At 54.7% G+C, this 22,348-nt stretch overlaps 11 protein-coding genes across 11 annotated transcripts; 7 read left to right on the plus strand and 4 right to left on the minus strand.

Annotated features, from left to right (window-relative positions):
* Window positions 1-45: 45 nt before the first annotated feature.
* Window positions 46-1,170, plus strand: P170DRAFT_363795 (tRNA(Thr) (cytosine(32)-N(3))-methyltransferase; the record flags this gene model as incomplete). The annotated part of the gene is made up of 1 exon (XM_024844608.1): window positions 46-1,170. The coding sequence occupies one exon, from the start codon at window positions 46-48 to the stop codon at window positions 1,168-1,170; it is 1,125 nt and encodes a 374-aa protein (XP_024700757.1).
* Window positions 1,171-1,876: 706 nt separating this feature from the next.
* Window positions 1,877-3,460, minus strand: P170DRAFT_364248 (hemolysin III family protein; the record flags this gene model as incomplete). Its single annotated transcript, XM_024844635.1, has 2 exons — window positions 1,877-3,202; window positions 3,287-3,460. The coding sequence occupies 2 exons, from the start codon at window positions 3,458-3,460 to the stop codon at window positions 1,877-1,879; spliced, it is 1,500 nt and encodes a 499-aa protein (XP_024700758.1).
* A 405-nt stretch (window positions 3,461-3,865) lies between these two features.
* On the plus strand, window positions 3,866-4,952 carry P170DRAFT_439217 (uncharacterized protein). The gene is made up of 3 exons (XM_024849792.1): window positions 3,866-4,408; window positions 4,468-4,711; window positions 4,771-4,952. The coding sequence occupies exons 1-3, from the start codon at window positions 4,065-4,067 to the stop codon at window positions 4,810-4,812; spliced, it is 630 nt and encodes a 209-aa protein (XP_024700759.1). The 5' UTR covers window positions 3,866-4,064; the 3' UTR covers window positions 4,813-4,952.
* A 132-nt stretch (window positions 4,953-5,084) lies between these two features.
* Window positions 5,085-6,983, plus strand: PIG-S (GPI-anchor transamidase GPI17). Its single transcript, XM_024846985.1, has 2 exons — window positions 5,085-5,408; window positions 5,463-6,983. The coding sequence occupies exons 1-2, from the start codon at window positions 5,160-5,162 to the stop codon at window positions 6,933-6,935; spliced, it is 1,722 nt and encodes a 573-aa protein (XP_024700760.1). The 5' UTR covers window positions 5,085-5,159; the 3' UTR covers window positions 6,936-6,983.
* A 251-nt stretch (window positions 6,984-7,234) lies between these two features.
* Window positions 7,235-8,524, minus strand: P170DRAFT_365630 (uncharacterized protein; the record flags this gene model as incomplete). The annotated part of the gene is made up of 1 exon (XM_024844715.1): window positions 7,235-8,524. The coding sequence occupies one exon, from the start codon at window positions 8,522-8,524 to the stop codon at window positions 7,235-7,237; it is 1,290 nt and encodes a 429-aa protein (XP_024700761.1).
* A 1,382-nt stretch (window positions 8,525-9,906) lies between these two features.
* Window positions 9,907-12,222, plus strand: P170DRAFT_499981 (NAD(P)-binding protein; the record flags this gene model as incomplete). Its single annotated transcript, XM_024854145.1, has 4 exons — window positions 9,907-10,206; window positions 10,261-10,644; window positions 10,675-11,649; window positions 11,770-12,222. 4 exons carry the CDS (start codon window positions 9,907-9,909, stop codon window positions 12,220-12,222), a joined length of 2,112 nt encoding a protein of 703 aa, XP_024700762.1.
* Window positions 12,223-12,393: 171 nt separating this feature from the next.
* P170DRAFT_413686 (hydroxyacyl-thioester dehydratase HTD2) lies at window positions 12,394-13,568 on the minus strand (the record flags this gene model as incomplete). The annotated part of the gene is made up of 2 exons (XM_024846986.1): window positions 12,928-13,568; window positions 12,394-12,874 (listed from the first exon to the last, which is right to left on the minus strand). Exons 1-2 carry the CDS (start codon window positions 13,536-13,538, stop codon window positions 12,394-12,396), a joined length of 1,092 nt encoding a protein of 363 aa, XP_024700763.1. The 5' UTR covers window positions 13,539-13,568.
* Window positions 13,569-14,097: 529 nt separating this feature from the next.
* Window positions 14,098-16,777, plus strand: P170DRAFT_512152 (putative C6 transcription factor). Its single transcript, XM_024854962.1, has 7 exons — window positions 14,098-14,249; window positions 14,300-14,693; window positions 14,751-14,961; window positions 15,021-15,052; window positions 15,100-16,387; window positions 16,441-16,604; window positions 16,653-16,777. Exons 1-7 carry the CDS (start codon window positions 14,155-14,157, stop codon window positions 16,746-16,748), a joined length of 2,280 nt encoding a protein of 759 aa, XP_024700764.1. The 5' UTR covers window positions 14,098-14,154; the 3' UTR covers window positions 16,749-16,777.
* Window positions 16,778-17,081: 304 nt separating this feature from the next.
* On the plus strand, window positions 17,082-17,726 carry P170DRAFT_333943 (ubiquinone-binding COQ10-like protein; the record flags this gene model as incomplete). Its single annotated transcript, XM_024843375.1, has 2 exons — window positions 17,082-17,465; window positions 17,508-17,726. Coding segments are annotated over 2 exons (603 nt in total), but the record flags the coding sequence as incomplete, so codon positions are not given.
* Window positions 17,727-17,811: 85 nt separating this feature from the next.
* Window positions 17,812-19,160, minus strand: sod4 (mitochondrial 37S ribosomal protein mS42). Its single transcript, XM_024849793.1, has 4 exons — window positions 19,085-19,160; window positions 18,835-19,015; window positions 18,601-18,725; window positions 17,812-18,540 (listed from the first exon to the last, which is right to left on the minus strand). Exons 1-4 carry the CDS (start codon window positions 19,142-19,144, stop codon window positions 18,010-18,012), a joined length of 897 nt encoding a protein of 298 aa, XP_024700766.1. The 5' UTR covers window positions 19,145-19,160; the 3' UTR covers window positions 17,812-18,009.
* Window positions 19,161-20,643: 1,483 nt separating this feature from the next.
* Window positions 20,644-22,305, plus strand: P170DRAFT_449157 (purine-cytosine permease family protein; the record flags this gene model as incomplete). Its single annotated transcript, XM_024851019.1, has 4 exons — window positions 20,644-20,703; window positions 20,764-21,051; window positions 21,109-22,107; window positions 22,168-22,305. The coding sequence occupies 4 exons, from the start codon at window positions 20,644-20,646 to the stop codon at window positions 22,303-22,305; spliced, it is 1,485 nt and encodes a 494-aa protein (XP_024700767.1).
* Between the last annotated feature and the right edge of the window lie 43 nt (window positions 22,306-22,348).

The following is a 22,348-nucleotide window of genomic DNA, read 5'->3' on the forward strand; positions in this document are numbered from 1 at the left end:
TTCTCTCTTTCTTTCTCTTTCCTTCGACCAGATAGAGAAATCACCATGTCGTCCTCAAATCCAATCTCGCCTCCCGACCCCCAGGATATCTTGAGCATTGCTCAGATCGTGCAACCGCCTCAAGTCCCCCCGCATCGTTCGCACGACCCCGCCAACAACCTCAAACGCACCGATCCCTTCCAGTTCGGCTCGCGCTACCTCGAACAGGGCGACAACGTATACGAGTTCAACGCCTGGGACCACGTCGAGCCGGATGATGATTTCAAGGCGTTCGCCGAAAACCAGTACGCCAAGCAGCGCGAATCGCCCGTCTCCGACTTCGACCGGGCTCGCTTCAACGCCGACCCCGCCAAGTGGTGGAATCTATTCTACAAGAACAACACGGCCAACTTCTTCAAGGACCGCAAATGGCTGCGTCAGGAGTTTCCCATTCTAGCCGACGTCACGACTGCGGGGGCAGGTCGCCAGGTCGTGCTGGAGGTGGGCGCTGGCGCTGGAAACACGGCGTTCCCGTTGCTGCTGAATAACGCCAACGAAGAGCTCATGATTCACGCGTGCGATTTCTCCAAGACAGCCGTCCAGGTGATGCGCGACAGCGAGCACTATAACACGAAGTTCATGACTGCCGACGTGTGGGACGTCTCGGCCGTGCCGGACGAGAACCAGAATGGCTTGCCGCCAGGTTTGACCGAGGGGTCGGTGGATGTGGTGATTCTGATCTTCATTTTCTCCGCCCTTGCTCCGAACCAGTGGGAACAAGCCATTCGCAATGTGCACCGTGTCTTGAAGCCCGGCGGTCGGGTTCTCTTCCGTGATTACGGACGTGGCGACCTGGCCCAGGTGCGGTTCAAGAAGGGTCGGTATATGGGAGAGAACTTCTACATCCGTGGCGACGGCACGCGTGTGTACTTCTTTGACAAGGAGCAACTGCGTCAGATGTGGGGTCAGTGGACTCCCGAGAAGGGTCTGCCGGAGAAGATAGACGAAGAGGCGGGTGCCACGGATTCCTCTGCGGAGCCAGGAGCGTTTGAAGTCCAGAAACTAGCCGTCGACAACCGGCTGATTGTCAACCGCCAACAGAAACTGAAAATGTATCGGGCCTGGATTCAGGGCCATTTCCTCAAGAAGGGAGATGCTGCTCCCGAAGGTGACGAGAAGAGCGAATCGTGATTTCCCTAGATTGTGCACAGCGTACATTCCACTGCAAGTCAGTCATGCTCTCAGAAGACTTCTCAGTCTCGGGTTCGAATTGGGACTGTCTCTCCAAGCCTGTTCGACAAATGTCACCACGCATTCAGCAGTCAACCCACGTGGGATTTGAGAACAGGCTTGGAGTAACGCCCGCAGGCACGGAGATTGAATCCACGCCAAATTTGCAATCCCACGAGATTATCCGGGTCAACCATTTGCCTGAGCACATAACACCATCCAAAACTGAGATGGTCATTTCACGATGTCACGACAGATAGAAATCAATCGAATGTATAGACAGGTCTCTAGAATATCTCCATTGATGCGAAGAACAGTTCGGCGGCTGCCGATGAATGACACTTTTGATGAAATCTGACAATGCTCTCTATTTACCGCAAACGTAATGCTTAGTGATAAAGTCCAGTCCGAGGACCAGAGGGAAGGGTCACCGTAGATACAAAGGCACCATGCTGAATCCCGAGAAGCACATGATCGCAAGGGGCACGGCTCCGAAGGGATAGCGAATCCAAAAGTATGTACAAGAAAAGTGAGGCCGGGACCCCGGAAGAAATATGCGGGAGGCCATGCCGACAACCTAGAGGAACCATGGATGGGAAATCGAGCTAGACATGGGACGGTGGAGACGGAAAATTCAATCCACCGGCACAAGGAGACTTGCCGAGATCTATCCAGCAAGGTTGGGGCATTCTCCCTTGGCGCGCTGGAAGGCATTGGCGAACAGATCCTGCATGGCGCAGTAGTGGAACAGAATCCCGCCCAAGACGGCCAAATGCCAAATGTTGTGGCTGCCTCCGACGTAGTCGAAGAGTCCGGGACTCCACCGCTCAGGCACCTGGGAAGCGTAGACACATGCTCCAACAAAATATACCATGATACTCTTCACGACCGGCGCGTAAAAGTACAGGCACCATGAAAATCCCCGCGTGTAGGTCAGCTGGGCCAACGGTGCAAACCCGGTCAGGGCCAGTGTGACGTAGAAGGCAACTCGAGCCCAGGCGAGATCCGCCCGGTTGAACGTCGGGTGCCAGGGAAGAATGACTCCGCCGACTCCCAGCGACATGGTGGTGAGTATATAAGTCCAACGCGACACGGGCTCGCAGTAGAACGCCGTATACTCGGTGGTCACGATGGAGGCCGCCACGAGCATCGAAATGCCGGTGTAGTCCACGCAGGCAAACCGCTCCATCAGACCTTGGTTGGCAATGCTGCTCATCGTGTGCCAGAGGGTGCTGCAGACCAGGCACTTGCACGCCGCGAAGAAAAAGACGGCCGCGATCAACACGTCCGTGTTGGTGCTGAGGTGGAAGTTGGGATTCAGAGGGTAGAAGTAGAAGGCGACCGAGAGAACGATAAACAAGCCGATCAGGTGCGACCAAATGTTGAACATCTCGTTGGAGTAGGTGAACATGGAAGTGAAGCATTCCACCTTGGACGAGGTAAACCGATAGCCCTGCAGGATGTGCGGGTTGACTCGCCACGGGTGCGGGAGATCCGCATAAGTGATCAGCCGCTGCTCTTTGGCCAACATGATGGCTTGGTCAATGTTTTCGCGCAGGGCCTCCTTCGCTTTGCGAGCACGCTCCATGCCCTCATCGACCACCTCACGGGCATGCACCAGCTTCGAATCAACCGCCTTCCACCCGTCGTCCAGGGCGCCGTAGATGCCTCGGTCCCGCACGGCATGGGCCCGGGACTCCAGTTCGGTCAAAAAGGACTCCATCAGACGGATTCCAGCCTGAGCCTTCTGCTCCAGGGTCTCCTTGGTTGCCAGAGCATCGTTATAGCGGTCTTCGAGGGTCTCCACCAAAATCTTGGCTCTCTTCTTGCCACTGCCCATGAGTTCCCCTGAGGCATGGGAGCATGAGTCTCGGACGGCCTCGAGCGTTGCATATCCGCGCCGTAGACTGGAGTCGACCTGGACCATGTGCGAGCGACGATATTCTTCGATCCAGTGCATGCGTCGTTCCAGCTCCGCCAGGAAGAGTTCGACCTATAGACGAACGGGTCAGGGGAAATGTTCGGCAGCGGGAGGGACAAGACGGGGAGGCGTGTGCCACCCGACCGGACTACTTACTCTCAGGAACACAGCGTCAGCATCGTAGTCGCACGAAAGCTTCCTCGCCGTATGAAAGGAGTGTCTTCGGCGTCGGTCCCGCAGAAGCTCGGTTTCTTCGGAGGGAGTGGCGTAGGAACTCGACGAGGCTTCGGGGTACGACTCGATGGTCATGGATTGCGCCGAACAGGCCATGATGATACCGTCCAACAGATTCCCACCGGTCAGAGAGTCGAGAGACTAAATGTACATGTCACGACCGCGAGGGAGAAGGAGTGTATTGTTGGGCTGAGAAGTTGAGAAGTCCGACGGTGGTTGGGGCCCGAAGGTCGGAGGGTGTCGGAGAGAAGAAAGAAAAGGGAAAGCCAAGAACGCAAAGAATAACAGACTCGAAGCAATCGAATGCAAGGGAGAGAAAAGAGACTGAACTGGAAAAAGGAGGGGAGAGACTTAAAAATGGAGCCGAACGAAGAACCGGAGAGGAGAGGAGAAGAAGAGAGCGAGCGAGTCAGGTGGGGGGGCGTCAATTAACTTCAATCCATTTAATTAATTTCTCGCCGAGACGCCGCCCTCTTTCTCTCCTTCCAAATCTCCTCCAATGATTAAACGCCCTCATTCCACTTGCTCGCGACCAGACCAGCCGCTACCTGCCCTACGTCGTTGACTCCGTCCCTGCGCCTGTCGGACTTTATCCACAGGAAAAGACTTTCGACTCTCCGGATCAGCGGCGCTCTTCGGCCCATCAGCGACCGCATTCCATCCACGTTCATCGCCATCTCAACTCTTCGAGCCTACCGCTATGGCCGTCCGTGACCTGGTCGCCGAACCCTCGCTGCTGCCTGTGCTGTCCACCAATGCCGAGACGCGCGATCAGTGCCAGCGATTGCTTGCTGCCTTGGATCCGACCGCTGATTCCGACCCGCAAGAAGCTGCCTTGGCCGCATCGAAGGAACAGAAGCGGTTATTTGCTCTGCTGGCTCGCCTGCGTGGTCAAAATCGCGAGGCCATTCTCCGTGTGCGTGAGACGAAACAATCCACCGCGGAAGGTCGCCAGGAGATCGATCGGTTACATCTTCAGCTGCAGAACCTGTACTATGAGCAGCGACATTTGACGGGCGAAATCGCCGCCTGCGAGTCTTATGAGTAGGTAGTCTTCTGACTGTCGCGTCCTGTCATCGCTAATCAGATCTCTTTCTTCTCAGCCACAAGTATCTTGCTCTCCCTTTGATCCCCGTCGAGGAGTTTCTAGCTCTGTTCCCCGAACACAACGACTCCGACGCCCACGAACTGATGGTCGCTCGAATCAATCATGAACACGCCGAGCGTGAGAAACTTGAACAGGCCCGACAGGAACTCCTCAAGCGCAAGCAGGCCCTGATCGCCGAGAATAACAAGCGAAAGGATGATTTGGCCAGCTTGGACCAGGATCTGGAACGGTTTATCGATGTATGCCCCCTGCATTTCCCCCTTCTTCGGTATCAATCGATGACTAACGGACCTACCAGGCCGCCAAACCTATCCAGAAACTATTCGAGAAGGAGTATTAGACAACATGGGGAGGTGTTTGGGGTTTGTCCTTTTGTGTTTTATACTGTAGACCAAGATACCCGGATTGTTTGGTTTCTTTTTTGCATGAGAATGATAATTTGCGCCCGTATGAACCAAATATTGATAATTTTAATTGCTCTCCCATGCGTATGATAGTATGTCTTTTAGTTGGCTGTAATGCGATGATGATGGATGGCGGTGGTTGCGGTGACTTCGGCATTTCCGCCCGTCGACTACTTGTCCAACTCCGTCTTTCCTCCACTCCCCTCCTCTCCAACTGACTCCCTCCTGCACCACTGCAGGCAACCGGATCGCCTATAAAATTCCAGCAAAGCATGTCCTGACCATGACGGCCAAGAATGAAGACCGGGGGTCTTCGACGCTGACTCCCTCCAAAGACGACTCCATGGCCACTCCGTCCGCCCCGCGAGCTCCTCCCCCGGAGAAGCCAGAAGCCATCCAGACGCGATTCAAAGTGATCGCTGCCTTCTGGGCCGTCATTATTTTCCTGGGGTTTCCGATATGGTGGAAAACGACTTCCATCTACCGGGCTCGGCTGCCCATCGAGGACATGGTGGATTGGGCCGATGGAAAGGTAACGAGCGACGGACACTTGTCGGACGACCCTTGCTGATCAGTCAATTGATAGATCTGTCGTCCAGTATTTCCACTCGATATCCGGTTCGATGCCCCATCTCTGCCAGAACCCGACGCGCAGCATCTTCTCCGATCGACGCAACACACCCTAGATGACCTGAACGAGTTCTCCGCGCATCACCTCCGACTCAAACTATCCGACGATAGAGAGGAGAATGGGAAGGCCGACACCGCGTTGACAGTTCGCCTACTCGCGCGCGATGACTTGACAGCGCCCCAGTCGGAGCTTCATGCCGATACAACCCAGCTAGATGTTTATTATCCGCCCAGCCAGGTGCCCCCTCCGTCATCCTCCAGCCCGCCATTGTCGACGTATATCGCAGGAACACTCCAGAATCTGTTCACGGAAGAGAAAGCCATTGTGGCGCATGTGTTGTCCGACAACAATGTCGTGAGCGCAAACACCAACACTCCCGCCTCATCGAACAACCAGCAACCCTCTGCGCTCCTCAATTCCATCTCTCCACAGCTGGCAGAGAGCATCAGCCGGCGGTTGCGCCGCTCTATGAAACACGCTGACACCTATCACTTGGCCTTCTCGCTATTTACGCCGGGCTCGCAACCCTCGTCCTGGGATATCCAGGCTGCCGTGGAGGAGTACATCTCACCTCTCCTGCACGCCTACTCGCCTATCAGTAACTTCACCGTCGACACTCAGGTCCAGCTCTACGCGGGCTTCTCGCCAACGGCACCCCTCCCGGAATACGACGAGTCGCAGGGGGCTTGGACCCTCAAGACGGAAGATCTCAGCGCTTTCATCAATGCAGCGGAATGGCCTTTGAGTCCTAGTATTGGCAGCGGTCCCACGATCAACTTCATTCTTTACGTGCCAGACCCCTCTCAGTCCCCGATGGTCGTGAAAGAGAGCAGCGCAACCAGCTGGATCATCCCTCAATGGGGCGGGGTGTTTCTCCTTAACCCTCCCTTGTCCAAGACCTCTGAGAATCCCAGAAATCCCTCGTCTCTCCCCCAGGAGTCTCTACGCCCGGCTTTCTTGACTTTCTCTCACCAGCTGCTGACCCTGTTGGGCGCCCCAACCACGCCATCCTCTCTCCCCTTCCGTCTACAGACCCTTATCCGCATCCGCGCCGCAACCCTTCTTTTCTCCGCTTCGTCTACGATGGGCTCTTTGGCCCGTCTTACCGAGTCCTTGCCCTCCATCCCTATTCCCGCCTCGGTTGCGACCTCCGTGTCTACGACCCTCACCCATCTTACTTCCGCATGCACTCATCTACAAGAAGGCCGCTTTCACGCCGCATTAAGCAACGCGCGCGTCGCCGAGTCGGAGGCCGAGCGCAGCTTCTTCGAGAAAAGCATGGTCGGTCAGGTTTATTTCCCCGACGAACACAAGGTGGCCGTCTATTTGCCCTTGCTGGGGCCTATTGGAGTGCCACTGGTTGTTGGATTGCTTAAGGAAGTCAAGCGAGCACTGGCCAGTTGGAAGGCCAAGAGAGCACGTCAGTGAGGTTACCAGTTTATATCTATCTTCGTACTGTAATATAGTATGCTTGGTATTCAATGTGATTTCTTTTTTATTCCTACTGAGATGCCTTCTTTATGAAACTATTAAATGCTGACTTTGAAAAGAGCTCGATTATCCCGCGGCTCGACATAATTAATCCACGACTCATGCACATTATATTGGGATGGTATCTCCAGGGAATCTATATAAATATACAGAAAACGCAACCGCAATGTTTCCAATCTCAGAGAACACGCATATGCAAACAAACCGAAGCCAAAGAGAATTCATAATGAAGAGAATCACGACCTGCGCGGGATCCGTATCTTGTCCGGGCTACCCTGAGGAGTCTCGTTCACCCGGTACGACGGATCGCCCTTATTATCCTTGAATCCCACCCGATCAATCATGTCCGTGAACGTGGTATCCGGGCGAAAACTCGGATACGGGTCCGGCTTCAGCACGCCCGTGTTCGCAAACACCCCGGGAGGCGTATACACCCGGATACTCTCCGTGCTGGGCTGACGCGGCGGCCGGGTCTGTCGCGGCGGGGTGACCGGCAGAGGAGGCGCTGCGGGCATGGGCGGGATCGCAGGCACTTGAGGCACGTTCTCTGACGGCGGCTGCACGGTGATCTTGGGGGTTGAGCCGAAGAGACTCCTGACGCGGGTGCCGGTGCGCTGGAGCACGGATCGAGCGCCCTCGGAGTTCCGTTTCGAGGATCGAGAGCGCCGCAGGAGGAAGTCGGTGCGGTAGGAGGTGTCTTCGGTTGGGATGGGGCTCGAGATTCCGATCAGAGTGCCGTTGGAGGAGCGTTGCGTGTGCTGCGCGACCTTTTCCGACACCGGCAGCTGTCGGTGCTGCCAGCGTCGGAAGAAGACCATCCCTAGGGCGGCGAGCACGGCGCCAAAGATTGCGCCGGGGAAGAAGCCCGCGAGCACGGCTTTGCTGGGGTATGAAGGGCATTTGGCAGCCAGGGCGGCGGCGGTGGAGTTGCCGTCGGAGGAGAGGGAGGCGGAAACCTTGGGGTTTGTAGGCGATACGACCGTGGGGACGGCGTGGTCTGTTGTCGAGGAGGGGTCTGATTTTGTTGCGGTGGTCTTCTCGGACGGAGCAGATGTTGTCGTGTGCGTCGAGCTTGGTTTTGTGGTGGTCGAGGAAGATGTGTCGTCGTCCATCTCGCACATCTCGTTTCCCTTGCACTTGTATCCAAAGGGACAGCACGAGTCTCCGCACTTGGGCAGGGAATCGTCCAGCCGGGTAGTTTTGATGGCGTTCGTCTCGTGCAGGGTTGCGTTCTGCAATTGCACGTCGCAGGTGATGGGCTGGATATACGAACAACTCTGTCCCTTGGGACAGCATATGGCCGACGTTCCACCGTCCAAGGCAACGCACGTTGACGACGACGGGCAGCAGAAGGAGTCCGGGAGGCCTGCGTTCTCGCATCGCGAATAGGTCTTGGGACAGCTATCCGCACGTTCTAGGAGAGCATTAAGCGCACAAGTCGGCGTGATCGAAGTAGCGACTAGAGCGAGAAGAAGGAGTGTAGAGGGCGCTCGAGCCGTGAATTCGAATCCGGTCGTTTTGGCCATGATGCAGCTGGTTGCTCTCGAGAGCTCGCAGTCGCCAAGTGGCAGTCGCTAGGACGAACCCTTGATTATAAGCTGATGAAAGGATCTGGCAATGGCACACGCAATACAAAGAGCGAAGCGATCGGGTGAAAACAAGGTCTCAATACTCAATGACAATAGAGACCAAAGGAATGGACAATGAAGCCGACAAAGAGTCAGTATCGCGTGAGCAAGAGAAAGAGTGAAAGAATGAAAGAAAGAAAGAAAAGAACAAGAACTTGTCAATTCCCACCTCATCTCATGGAGGATCCTCCGTCTAGTCCTCTCTCTCATTCTAACCGCCAACATGATGCCCAAAATAACCTGCAGCTGGAAGCGCCGAGGTCTCTAGCAAATCGCCTACTGAGCACGATCGACGTAAGCGCCGGAGCTCGGGCGATCGATCCACACGATCCACGCTGCGAATGTTTATTTGTCTGTGGCAGGGGGGTCGTGAATGAATCATCTGTAGTCTGTTTCGTCTTCAGGACATGAAATGAAAGGATAGCCAGTGGGTTGGGGAGTCAGAGACGCCCGTTGTGAGTCGGCTGTGTTGCGGTCTCGGGACGCTGGCGTCAAAGAGACACTGATTGATGGTGGTATTTGACCCTGGACTTTGAAATGGTGGCATGGCTCAGGATAAAGTGGCTGGGGCTTTCTTATCATGAGCCCCGTTGTGTGTAAGTTGTTTGTTGTTTGCTTCTTCGGATGATGCTAGACAGTGTCTAACCTGGTTAAAGTGCTGAACAACAACAAATCATGTAACGGTTTTCTTTGCCATTCCTTTCGACTAATCAAGAAAGAAGAGTTCTTGTGTCACGAGCGAGGAGTTCGTCTTGAAGATGCTTTGTCCATGTTTTGACTCCATTGCATCCCTGCAACTGGCCCACGAGCCTTCATTATATACTTCGGTAACGAGTAGTTCTACTTACTAGCAGATGATGATGACGCATCTTGTACAACATTATTTAAGGCTTATATCCTAGATCCAATAAAGTCGTTTGTCATTGATTAAAGTTACTTGTGTGAAAGGAAAGGAAGAGGGAAGAGACGAAGAACCCCCTTGTGTTACAAGACAGACCCTTAACCATGGATATGCGCAAGCCCTAGCAGGGAATCCACATCGCCTTTACTTTCACACTCTCTTTCTCCTTCTCCTTTTCTTCTACCTTTCCATGGCTCTGAGAGTCATTTTCACTTGAGATGTATGACATCACTTATGCCTTGGTTAATATCCAACAGGACAGGAACCATGGCTCTACCACCTCGATCACAAGACAAACAAGGAAAGTGGCCTCACGACATGGATAAATGTTACAAATTGGAAATCATTTTATTACAGCCTCTAATCAGTCTCTATCAAAATGCCTAACAGAAGAATCGAAGCTGCCGTCCAAGGAAAGCTCCTGCCCACCATCATCGAGGAGCTGGCTTCTGATGAACCCGACAGCTTATGGGCCGAGTACCCCTCGTCGCCGTCGACCTACGACGCAGGATTCAGCGGCATCACGTATTCCCAATTTGCACGTGCAGTGGACCAGATCGCCTTCTGGCTTGAAGATGCGCTCGACCGGAAGGATACCGGTGAAGCGTTGGCGTTGCTGGCGCCAAATGACCCTCGCTGCACCATTACGATAATTGCCGCAATGAAGGCGGGCTTTAAGGTATGATACATACTGACTGAGAGTTCACGAGTCAATGTCTGATGGGGTTTGTAGCTGTTTCTGATTTCAGAAAGGAACAGCGTCGCTGCAAATTATAAGCTGTTTGACGATGTCGGCTGCTCAGCTTTGGTGACGACTAATCGCTTCTTTCGGCCTGCGTGGGATACTTTGTCGGATAGAGAAATGCCCCTGATTGAGCTGCCTTCCTTGGATGATCTGATATCCAGGCCCTGTGCTGTATATCCCTATAATAGATCCTTGGATGGCATGTATCAGGAGGCTGCCGTCATGTGTCACACCTCAGGATCTACAGGTAGGCTGAACCACAAGTACGCATCCACCTTGTTCACTCAGCCTAGGATTTCCCAAGCCAATTTCGGTACCGCATGGCTTCTTCATGAAAACGGCGCGGGCTATAGGGCTGTCACCACCCGAAGGGTTTGATATGCAGAATTCACTGATTGGCAGCAATCGATGCGTGTCACTCCTGCCCCTGAGTCAGGTATGAGGACGGGTCTTCTCTCTATCCAGCCTTCCACCGTATATCTGCACCCGAGCATCGCTGCCCTTGCGGTTGCCGTGGATAAGTTGATGAGAGACGAAGAGGCAGCGGCTGAGCAGAGCAGGAAGACACGACTGGACAACAGAAGTGAAGTGCTACAAAGACACACGGCGACGATCAATGCACTCGGCACCGATACTGTTCAGCAGAGGAGCGATTTCCATCGTGATCAAGATGATGCTGCACCCCAGGTGGTCATCCTAACCAGTTCAACCGGCACCATCGGCTCTTACATCCTCAACGCTCTTCTCCATCGTCCTGAGGTGGCCCATATCTTCTGCCTCAACCGAGCCCCCGACTCTGCCTCGGTGCAGAGAGAACGCAACTCCTGCGCTGATCCTAACTTGTCTGTTCAATTTCCCGCCCAAAAAGTCTCCTTCCTCACAGCCGATCTCGCAGAACCCAACACATTCGCTCTACCCCAGTCCACCTACGACACCCTCCTCACCACCGCCTCCATCGTCATCCACAACGCCTGGACCGTTGACTTCAATCTGCCCCTCTCATCCTTCGACTCCCACCTTTCCAGCGTCATCAACCTATCCGTCTTCTGCGCCCAATCCACCCGCCACACCTCTCTGACATTCCTGTCCTCCATCATCGCCGTCATGAACCTCCCCAATTCCCCCACCATCCCAGAATCCACCCTCCCACACATCCAATCCCTCGCGCCAACCGGCTACTCAGAGAGCAAGTACATCGCAGAGCGACTCATCTCCCATTCCGCCTCAACCTTCAGCCTCAACGCCACAATCCTCCGTCTCGGACAGATTGCCGGGCCCGCACACAGTCCCTCTGGACGCTGGAATCCGCACGACTGGGTCCCCGCCCTAGTGCGGAGCTCGCGCTATCTTAACGCTCTGCCGGACTCGCTGGACGGGGTCAGTGATGGCGACGGCGGTTTTATAGACTGACTACTTGTTGATCGGGCCGCGGACGTGATTGTTGAGATTGCGTCGCGTTCGACTTCGAGGACGGGCATATGCGATACCATAGCCCAGGACCCGGTCCCGGTCCCTGCGCTGCATCTTTTGAATCCTCATCGGACGACGTGGAGGGCTCTAGTACCGTCTGTGTTGGCTGCGTTTGAGGATTCTGGTTCGTCGGGGGAGGGCACTGCGCCGGTTGAGCTCGTTTCTCCTGGTGTTTGGTTGGGTAGGTTGAGGGGTAGTGCGGGGTTGGAGATGGATGGGAAGGGGTCTTCCTTTTCTGGTTCTTCTTCTGTGGATGTGGATGTGATGGGAGCTGTGAATCCTGCGCTGCGGTTGTTTGGGTTCTTTGAGATGTGGCTTGGGATGGAGGGGAAAGGTGGAGAGGGAGATGAGGGAGTCGTTCGGAGGTTGAGGTGGGAGACGGAGAAGGCGGAGAAGGCGAGTGAATGCTTAAGAGAGGCGGAGGAGATAAATGGGGAGATGATGGGGCGGTGGACGAGGCAGTGGATGGGATGTCTGTAGTTGTAGTGTTGAAGCGTGCTTCTTAAAAGGAGCTTGGAGGTTCGGGAGAGAACACTAGGTAAGTTGCACAGTTGGATGTCAATATCCCGAGGTTTATATGGCCTGTATATATAGAGTTCAACATATCCAGCCCTCAATAGAATACACATAAAAACAATAGATGTAGCAGGATTAAGAAATCTCCGCCTTCATGGCCACGACCCCATCCGGCCGCAGAATCTGTACTCTGGCAACCCCATCCCCGGCCTCCTCATCCAAGACAACCCGGTACTCCTCCTCCGCATAGAGCGGGCTCGTCGCGCGGTACGAGATCTTCTCCGGAAGAACCAGACCGTCCCCAGCGGATGCAGACCGGGTATCTCTCCACAGATCCAAGATGGAGATCAGATTCAACGGCCCGTGCACCACGATGTCCTTGTGGCCTTCTACGTCCTTGGCCCACGGCGCCGAGTAGTGGATCTTATGCGGGTTGAACGTCAGGGCAGAGAAGCGGAACAGCGTGACGGCTGTTTGTCTCAGGGTGCGCGTGTGCGTGTTCCCCGAGGTAGAAGTAGCCGAGGAGGCCGGCTCGGAGGCGATAGATGTGAACTCTGACGCCGACGCCAACGCCGACTTCATCGGTGCCGTCAACGCCTTCCTGAACACCCAGTTCCTGTCGAATGGCATGAGCACTGCGCCTGAAGAAACCAAGAGAGAGGAACATACCTGCGGTCCAAGATCGCCACGCCGCGCTCATTCCGGAATTCCTTCTCCACGCCCACCACGATCATCTCCTCGCCTGTCTTCCGGACCGTCTTGGGCTCGGCGCTCAGCACCCTCGTCGTCTCGCTCACTTCCTGGCCCACGCGCAACGGATTCGGAGCCCCGTCTGCGCCGCGCGGCCAATGCACCTCGCCGCCGGCCCACATGCGGCGCGTAAACGGCGAGGACGGGTTGTACGAGACATCGGTGCCGTCGGGACCGAGTTCGTTCTCCAGGAAGGCGGGGGTGAAGTAGGCAAGGTGGTAGCCCGGGGGGAGAGGGGTGTTTGAGGGCACGGAGACAGTGGGGGAGGTGTTGGAGAGGGATGGGGAGGTGGGGAAGAGGGAGGGGCGATTGAGGGTTAGAGAGAGGAGTTGCAGCTGGTTGGCGTCGAGGACTTGCGTGCGGGATTGAGGCCCTAGCGATTGGAATCGCGACAGGAATGAGGCGGCGATGGATGAGGCCGACGTTGTATCGGATGTAGATGCGGAGCGGAGTCGGCTATACACCGAGAAAGCGCAACGCGAGGGACGTGAGAATTGAGTGGCCCATCGGGTTGTAGTATAGAGGGACATGGCTGGCAGGTTAGGAGTACATGCGAGGACTAGAGTCAGGAATTGAGAAAGGGGGAGGTCTACTATATAGTCGAGGGAATTACAGAGGAAGAGAAGAGCGTCTCGGAAGGTCAGTCACTCACGGTTTCCGAGGCACTAGACCGCTTCGGGGAAGACGCCGTCTCGGGTTTATGCGGTTATATCACTCTCTCTATCGATCGGGGCCTATATCTGTATCTGATCTGGTTCTAGATCTTCATTTTGATTCTAGTATCAACTTTCTGTGTGGATTCATTCAATGAGTCAACGACATGCACACACGGTTATCAACGAATGAATTGCTGAGGCTGATTGCCTTGGAGGTATCCGGTTTCCGGTACTTGGCTCACGGATCATGATTCATGAAAGCTCTGGATATCCCGATATGCTGGACTATAAGCTTCAGGATGCAGCCGGAGAAAGACGAGTCGACGTCGGACAGAAGATGCCAGTTGGTGGCGGGGTTAGCCCGGAGTTAGCCCCAAACACCGGAGGATGCGCTGCCGTCGGTCGCTGTTCAACTTCGCTCTTTCAGCCAACCAGTCCATCTTCGTGCATTAGTCCAACCAAGCGACTGAATTGATCCCAGCCGCACTAAATGTCTGACATTCTATCTCGAGAGTCAACGACCGTTGGCAAGGAGAAGAAGAGGACCCGAGTCCAGCTATCGTGCACGGCATGTCGAAGCCGGAAGTAATGCGCCCGCATCCCACTGTAGTCGACCAAGACTGACCACCCGTCAGGTTGAAATGCTGCCGGACACACCCCTGCACGAACTGCAAAAGACGGGGCGAGGCGCATTCGTGCACCTTTATCGGGCGCGGCCCTCGAGGGAGGGCATCCAATGGACATGCGAACCCGACTCAGGTCCAGGACCGTCTGCAGCATTTGGAGAACCTCATCCTGTCTCTGACGCAGAAGAAAACACTGGAACAAAACCAGGGCGGGTCTGAGGCGCTAGGGGACCGGGAGAATGGTAGTCCCCAGGATGACAACCAGGCCATGCTGGACACGCCCGTGTCGCATGACAGTGTGGAAACGAAGAATTCATCAATCGATGCGTCGAGCAAGCTGCTCGTGAAGGATACGGGCACAAGTTATATCGATGGCGCGCACTGGAGTGCCATTCTCGAGGAAGTACGTAACCCTCTTTGCCCGCGACGCCCGGTACTAATGACTGCTGGATGAGAACAGATCAATGGAGTCAAAGAATATCTAGAAGAAAGTGATGATGTATCAGACGAGGAAGACGAGGAGGAAGACTCCTCTGATGTGGCCACTCCGACCCTGCTGTTTGGATTGAGCAAGCCCGCAAGCAAGGAAGACCTGCTGGCAGATATTCCACCTCGACCCGTGACCGACCGGCTGATTTCTCAGTTCTTCAACAGTAGTGAGCCGTTTATAGGTATGCCCTGGCAAGCCGGTCGGATTATGCACGAAGCTTACATTGCAATTGCTACGCAGTCATCTTCCATATATTCACATTCCAAAGCGAGGTATTTGAACTGTCTATTCTCATGGCTGTTGTTGCTAACTCCTTCAGTATAATAAATTCTGGGAATACCCAGAAAAGACCTCACTGCCCTGGCTGGGTTTAATCTACGGTATCTTAACCATGTCCGTCTCCATCCATCAGCGCCTTCAAGAGCCACTACCCAGCCCTCTCAAAGACCCGGCGAACGCCCTGGCTACGTTTCGCAAACGAACTGCCCAGTGCCTAGCCCAGTCCAACTATACCAAACCCGGACGGTACAAGGTTGAGGCGCTGTTTCTATGCACAATGGGGGAATTCTACCGCACCAACGACGCCCAGGTGGGCGTATCGTTCATGCTCGGACTCACGATCCGACTGGCAATGCGCATGGGGTATCATCGAGATCCACAGCACTTCCCCGGCATTTCTCCCTTCGACGGGGAGATACGACGGCGGGTGTGGGGGATCATGTCTCAACTGGACTGCCTGATTTCATTCCAGGTGGGCGTGCCTCGAACCATCCAAGACTGGCAGCACGACGTCGAACTTCCGCGAAACCTCTCGGATGAAGACATCTATCCGGACATGGAGCAGCTGCCGCCGTCGAAACCGGACAACGAGCTGACGGCGACGTCGTATGCTCGAGCCAAATCGAGAATCATGTCCGTGTTTGGCAAGATCTCCGACCTGGCGTATTCGCGAGAGCCAGTCACCTATGAGAAAACCCTTGGGATTGACCGGCGTCTTGAAGAGGCCCACAACATGGTCACGCCGACTTTCAAAATGCGTCCCCTCGACCAGTCGATCGCCGACCCGGCAGAGCTGATCCTCCGGCGCTATACATTACAGCTTCTCTACCTGAAGGCGCGATGCGTACTGCACCGACGGTACCTGGGCGAAGTCCATTCCGATCTGCGGTATGCATACTCCCGATGGGTTTGTATGAGTGCGTCGAAAGAGATCCTCCGGCACCAGGCAGATCTGTACCACGAAACGCAGCCTGGAGGGATTCTGTATCGAGAACGTCAATTCCCCAACTCTCTGCAATATGCCGACTATTTGCTCGCCGCCATGATCATCTGCTTGGAACTATCGTCCAACCCAATCACGGGCCCGGAATCGAGCCAGGCGAACGATGTCGCGGTGGTCATCAAAGGTCGAGAAGACCTGCTCGCAACGCTCGAGATGTCTCATAGCATCTTTGAAAAGTCCCGCCGACAGTCGGTGGATGCACAAAAGGCGCACGCCGCTTTGACCATGATGCTGCGCCGGGTGAAGAATGAATCCCAACTTCTCTCGCCGCAAAAGGTGCCCCAGCTCCACGGCATAGCGAGCGAAGCTTCTGGATTACCAACCAGTAAGAACCCTTCTGCAGAAAGCTCATCATGATAGTACTAATGCTGTTACTAGCCCAACCTCCGGCGTATGGAAGCTGGCAAGCATCACAAAATCCGTCTTATAGTCTTGGTCTGGACGCCGATGCCATGGCCGATGCGACCAGCATCATGCAGCCGCCTTTGGCTTCTCTGGATGTCATCGGAGACATGCTTGACGCACCGACAAACCTCGACTGGGTAAGTCTCAGACATCTTCCTCTCGTTCACTGCTAATCCGTTCAACAGGGTCTATGGGACCAGCAGATCCAAGGTCTAGAAGATCGCGGAATGAGCTTTTGGAATGACCCCGGGGAGATAGATAAAATGCTTGGGAATGCGTAGTGCAGTAGATAGGAGTATCTCAATGCCAGTGTATACATCAAGTTACGTTGATTGAGGCGGACCAAACTGCCTGTCGGTCTGATGTCTATGTCTAGATCCAAGTCTCGGCACGACCCGCGTGGACCCGACGCCTAAGGAAAAAAACCACGAATATCCTCATCCTCTCTTCCACCACCACCAATTCAATCCACCAAATCGCTCATTCCAATGAACCCCTCCACTACCACGCGCGGCCTCAGCCGACGCATCCACTCGCTCATTGAGTCCCGATCTCTCTCCACCACCTCGCAATCGCTCCTTCGCCCTACAACCCTCTCCAAACAACCACAACTCCGACCAAGACTCCAATCCCCCCGAACCACCACCCAAACGCGAACACAAACCCGCCCCTTCCTCTCCTCCCTCTTCCCCTCCGGCGACAACAACAGCCCCAAAGACCGCATCCTCACCGCCACCCGCAGCCTCCCCTACGCGCCGTCCGGCCTCTTCGACGTCATCTCCTCCGTCGAGCTCTACTCCGACTTCCTCCCCTTCCTGTCCGCGTCGACCGTCACGCACCGGGACCCGGAGACGGGGTATCCGACGCGCGCGTTCCTGACGGTCGGCTACGGGCCTGTCAGCGAGACGTTCACGTCGAAGGTGGACTGCGACGCGAAGAACTGGGTGGTTGAGGCGCGCAGCGGGGCGAAGTTCGGGGTGGATTCGAAGGATGGGCAGGTTCGGGTTCAGGATCGGGGACAGGGACAGGATAAAGGACAGGGGCTGTTCGGGGGGATCTTTCCCGGTGAGAATGAGGGGATCTTTGAGTATTTGAGCACGAGGTGGGAGTTGGTGCCTGAGAATGAGGGATGGACGACAGTGCGGTTAAGGATCGAGTTCGAGTTTAAGAGTCAGTTGCATGCGGCGATGATGGGGGCTGTGGAGCAGCAGATGGCGACGGCGATGATTGATGCGTTTGAGCAGAGGATTAAGCAGGTACATAGGGGTTGATTGGGATGCGTTGCTGCTGGGTGGAGGGGGTAATGTATAGATGTTAGAGTGTAGAATAGATTTTCTGTTTTCTGTCAGGATATTTGATGTTTTCTATGGCGATCATTCGCTGTACATTGAATTTGAGACATAAGACATCTCCCAACCGAGAGATCCGAAAGATCCAGAAGGAGAAAAAAACAAGTAGTAGTGTATAATACAATTATCAAGACATAATAGAAGAAACCGACTTATGCTCCCGCTCCTGTTCCCTGATCTGAATGTTCGGTGTTCATAGCATGTTCAGGCTGCGGTTCCAGTTGGCCGTTTGCCGTCCGGCCTGCAACGAGCTGACCGCGTTGTAGTTGTCGGCCACGACGTCCCAGTTGATCCGATCCCACCACCGCTCGAGGTACTCGTCCTTGCCGCCGATTCCGTAGTCCATCATCCAGGCGTGCTCCCACGTGTTCACACACAGGATGGGCTGAACGTCCAGGGCGCCGGGCGCCAGCATCTTCTGGTTCTGCGCGTGGGCGCCCATCGCGCCGGCGTACTGGTTGCCCAGGGGCGCGTCCGGCGAGTGGGTGGCCATGTCGACCGCCTGTCGTCGGGAGTGCGCGGCCGGGTAGGGCGAGCCGGCGTTGTAGGTGCAGAAGATGTGCATGAGGCCCTCCCGCTCGAGGTTCTTGGCCAGCCACACGAATCCGGGTCCGAACATGGCGTTGGCGGTCGCCAGGAAGTCGAGCTTCAGGGACTCGACCGAGGAGCAGGTGTCGACGATGTCCTTGGCGAACTTTTCGGGGATCTGGGTGGAGGTGGGGGCCTGGAAATGCGTTAGGTTGGTTCATCCTGGAACGGAGTCCCATTCGTCAAAACTACTGACCAGACAGTTGAAGAAAAAGTGGTTGTTGTGGGCCATGGAGGCGTAGTTGAACACGGAGGCCATCTCCGGGCGCCGGGAGTACTTGACCAGCAGTTCTCCGGGCTTCGCGTCGGCATCAGGGGTGTCTGCACAGATTTGTATCAGCAATTGAAGCCTTCCTTAAATTGTTGCACGCAGACTCGGTAGATTGTAGCCGGCATGATCTTCAACATCGGGGGACGCGAGGTCACTCACCCTGTGTCAAAAGGTTCAGCTTGTCGACAAGGAGCGACTGGTATTGCGTCCAGGCGAAGTCGAAAGCCTCGGGGGACATGAATTCCGAGATTCCATTGTTTTTGAAGTGGTCGTCGTTCGTCAATTTGGGGACACGATGGAAGCTGCGGTACTGGAAGCGTGGGAGGGCGGAGACAGGTTTCTAGCAACGATTGCAGGTCAGACACAGGACCAGCCTGACGGGGGATTGGGAAGGGGCGAGAAAGCTCACCTGGACGAAGGAGGACGCCGCACGCAGTGAGCTCTGCGGCCGGAGGAGTCGGGGAAGCATGATGGCGGGTTGGACACTGGGGGAGTTGATATGAACGGCCAAAACGACGAAGCAAAACCGCAGAATTTCCATCGCCGAGTCCGATCGGGACTAGCGCGGCTGAGGTAAGCACGCCAATCAGCGTCCACTCTTCTACTTCTTCCTCCTCTCCCTTTCCACTTTCTATCTTCCATCTCCATCCTCTATCTTCGCGTCTTTCATTCTGTACGGATCCCATCGTATATCATCCCCGTCTTCCAGGTCAAATCGTATATCTATCCATAATACCTACCACTCATCAGAGCAGAACCTGGAGCTCGCGAGTCCTTCATGCAAGATATATACCATGAACTCATGCGATGGATAATAATTACCCTCGATCCTTGTTCAGAGACCTTAACTAACTTCCAAAAATGACGAACAAATCGCTTCAATCAAATGACTTGTCATCTTCTCAATCAAGAAAATTAATGACAGGTCCCTCAAACACAATAAATCGCTTGAACCTAGCCATCGCCACATTCTGACAGGTTCTCGTGCAACTAGCCCAATATCGAACGGAAGGATTCCTAGAAAACAAGGTTCTGAAAATGCACTTATTTTGCTCTCTTCCAGTATACATCAACCTAGACTCAGCGCAAACCAGCCATTGGCTTCGAGAAACGTTCCCAACCGTGTCGAGAAACCGGCTGCACTAAAACTGCTAATGCAAAGACCCAACCCTCCTGAAAATCCATTTGCAGCTCTCATTCTACTTGGCCATTCGAACCTATCGGATGATCTGTCTGGAACGCCTCCCAGTCCCAGACCTCATGTGGCTGTCAAAAAGAATAAATAGTCTGGTCTGGCCAGGTATAGGAGACACCCCTTGATTAGAAGGGATATGACAATATTGGGCCAATACCTTCAACTGGCTTGGTCAGAAGACCACATGGAATGCATGTGTTTTGCTACTCCCACAGCCTGTACAGTTCCTTGCCGTCGCTTCTGCAGTCTGAAAGGTGACTGTAGCATTGAGCCCACGGACAGCCGCAATGACCCAAAACTTTCGGGAGTTCCTTACATGCAGTGTAACATCTCAGCAAGGGAATTTGCAGAAAACGAAATGCTCATGCAGCTTTCCAGGATCTAGGCTACCTCGGTCAACATTCAGAGGAGAAGGCGCGGGCCCAGAACGGGAGTGTACTTCAATTGGTTTCTTTGGAAATTGATGCCACTCAAATCTAGGCATCCGTTTTCTGGTCCATTCTCTTGGTAGGTTTGATGGCTGTATGTGCAGCTTTTCTGGATTCCCAGGTCCTGACAGACCCGCTCGATTTCCGGGCATTTTCATGAGACAGAAAGTATATAATGGAGTCGATCGACAGTACATACCTCCGTGCAAGATGATCAAGACGCAATGTTTCATGGCTCGATGATGCACTAAACACGACGATCCTGCAAGTTTATTCTATTCTATATTTCTCTAGCGTCGATTATATATTAATCTATCCACTTCAAACCTGCCCTCACCATTATCTATGGCGGATCCAGAGCTTGGCTCTGATTTGCAGTCGCCATCTAAAGAGATAAAGCCAAAAGTGATCGCACTTGAAGTCACCCACGACGGGTCCATCGAGCCGCTGTCCAAGTATCGCAAGTATGCAGATACTTTCACTCGGGTCTTCGGGTTGGAAACTCGAGGAATTGAACGTGTCGGAGAGAATGAACGTCACCCTCCACGGTCCAATGATTATACTCGAATGTTCCTGCTGTGGCTGAACTCTTCATTGACCGCCAACAACGTGATAGTGGGACTATACGGTCCGGCACGGTACGGTCTTGGTTGGAACAATGCCGCCATGTGTGCTGCTTTAGGAGGAATCCTAGGAACTATGGTAGTGGGTTTCATGAGCACATGGGGTCCGAAGAGTGGCCATCGCACCTTGGTATGGACTTCTCATCCTGGGGTTCCATCCCGATAGCCATAGCTAACAATACTCCAGGTGGTGACTCGGTGCTTCCTAGGCTACTACCTTAGCAAGGTATGCTGCGTACTGAACGTCCTCACGATGCTGGGCTACGGCATGGTGAACGTCATACTCGGAGGCCAGGTCCTCTTCGCCGTGTCCGATGGCCACACAGCAGTACCTGTCGGCATCGTTGTGGTCGCCATCCTCACCTGGTTCATCGCAACCTTCGGCATGCACCTGTTTCACTTCTATACGCGATACGCCTGGATTGTCCAGCTATCTATCCTCTTCGTCATGGTCGGCTGTGCCGGCCCCATCTTTGACACCATCACTTCCCCTTCCTCCGCCAATCCCCCGGGGCCCACAACTACCAACTCCAATCGCCTCTCCTTCTTCTCCCTCTGCTTCGCCTCCGCCATCACCTGGGCGCCCTCCAGCGCCGACTACTTCGTGTACTTCTCCTCCTCCACCAAGCAATGGCGCATGTTCCTCTCCGTCAGCAGTGGCATGGGTCTCGCCATGGTCATGACCACGCTATTAGGTATCGGGCTCGCCACCGGCCTCTCCACGAACGCCACCTGGCTCGACGCCTCGCTCACTTCGCAGGGCAGTCTCCTCGTAGCCTCCTTCACCCCGCTTCACGGCTTCGGCCGCTTCTGCTCCGTCGTCCTCGTCCTCGGCATGGTCTCCAACAACATCCCCTGCACCTACTCCGCCGGCCTGAACCTCCAAATGCTCGGCCGGTACGGGCCACGGATCCCGCGCCCGCTGCTGACCACCCTCGAGGTGATCGTATACACGGCGTGCGCGGTCGTGGCGCACGGATACCTGCGGGAAATCATGGAGAATTTCCTCCCGTTGATGAGCTACTGGATTGTGATTTGGCTGGTGATTGTCGTCGAGGAGGGGTGTATTTTCCGTCGTGGCAAGGCGTATGATTGGGACGTTGTGGACAATATTCAGCGCTTGCCAATGGGTTTGGCGGCGGGGGCGAGCTTTGTGATCGGGTGTGTGGGTGCGGTTTTGGGGATGGTAAGTTCTTTTATACCTTGCGATTTATATACTCGTGCTTGATCGCTGACGTCTGCTTAGTCTCAATCATACTTCGTCGGTCCCATAGCGAAGTCCCTTTCGGGAGACTGCGACCTTGGAATGTGGCTGGCGCTGGGGTTGACGGCCGTGTGCTATCCGGGTCTTCGACTGGTGGAGTTAAGGATGACTGGCCGGTGAGTTTCATTGCTGTAGCGAACCAGCGGCGCGATTGGGTACGAAG

Source organism: Aspergillus steynii (assembly GCF_002849105.1).
Source record: "Aspergillus steynii IBT 23096 chromosome Unknown P170scaffold_7, whole genome shotgun sequence".
NCBI classification, from domain to species: Eukaryota; Fungi; Ascomycota; class Eurotiomycetes; order Eurotiales; family Aspergillaceae; genus Aspergillus; species Aspergillus steynii.

Bases quoted from the DNA above. Each gene is read 5' to 3' on its own strand.
- PIG-S (XM_024846985.1), top strand. From the start codon at position 5,160: ATGACGGCCAAGAATGAAGACCGGGGGTCTTCGACGCTGACTCCCTCC. The intron at 5,409-5,462 runs GTAACGAGCGAC...GTCAATTGATAG, and splicing joins TGGATTGGGCCGATGGAAAG to ATCTGTCGTCCAGTATTTCC.
- P170DRAFT_439217 (XM_024849792.1), top strand. From the start codon at position 4,065: ATGGCCGTCCGTGACCTGGTCGCCGAACCCTCGCTGCTGCCTGTGCTG. The intron at 4,409-4,467 runs GTAGGTAGTCTT...CTTTCTTCTCAG, and splicing joins GCCGCCTGCGAGTCTTATGA to CCACAAGTATCTTGCTCTCC. The intron at 4,712-4,770 runs GTATGCCCCCTG...CGGACCTACCAG, and splicing joins ATCTGGAACGGTTTATCGAT to GCCGCCAAACCTATCCAGAA.
- sod4 (XM_024849793.1), bottom strand. From the start codon at position 19,144: ATGCTTCCCCGACTCCTCCGGCCGCAGAGCTCACTGCGTGCGGCGTCC. The intron at 18,726-18,834 runs GTGAGTGACCTC...AAATCTGTGCAG, and splicing joins GCTGAACCTTTTGACACAGG to ACACCCCTGATGCCGACGCG. The intron at 18,541-18,600 runs GTCAGTAGTTTT...ACGCATTTCCAG, and splicing joins ACTTTTTCTTCAACTGTCTG to GCCCCCACCTCCACCCAGAT.
- P170DRAFT_512152 (XM_024854962.1), top strand. From the start codon at position 14,155: ATGTCTGACATTCTATCTCGAGAGTCAACGACCGTTGGCAAGGAGAAG. The intron at 14,962-15,020 runs GTATGCCCTGGC...ATTGCTACGCAG, and splicing joins CAGTAGTGAGCCGTTTATAG to TCATCTTCCATATATTCACA. The intron at 16,605-16,652 runs GTAAGTCTCAGA...TCCGTTCAACAG, and splicing joins CACCGACAAACCTCGACTGG to GGTCTATGGGACCAGCAGAT.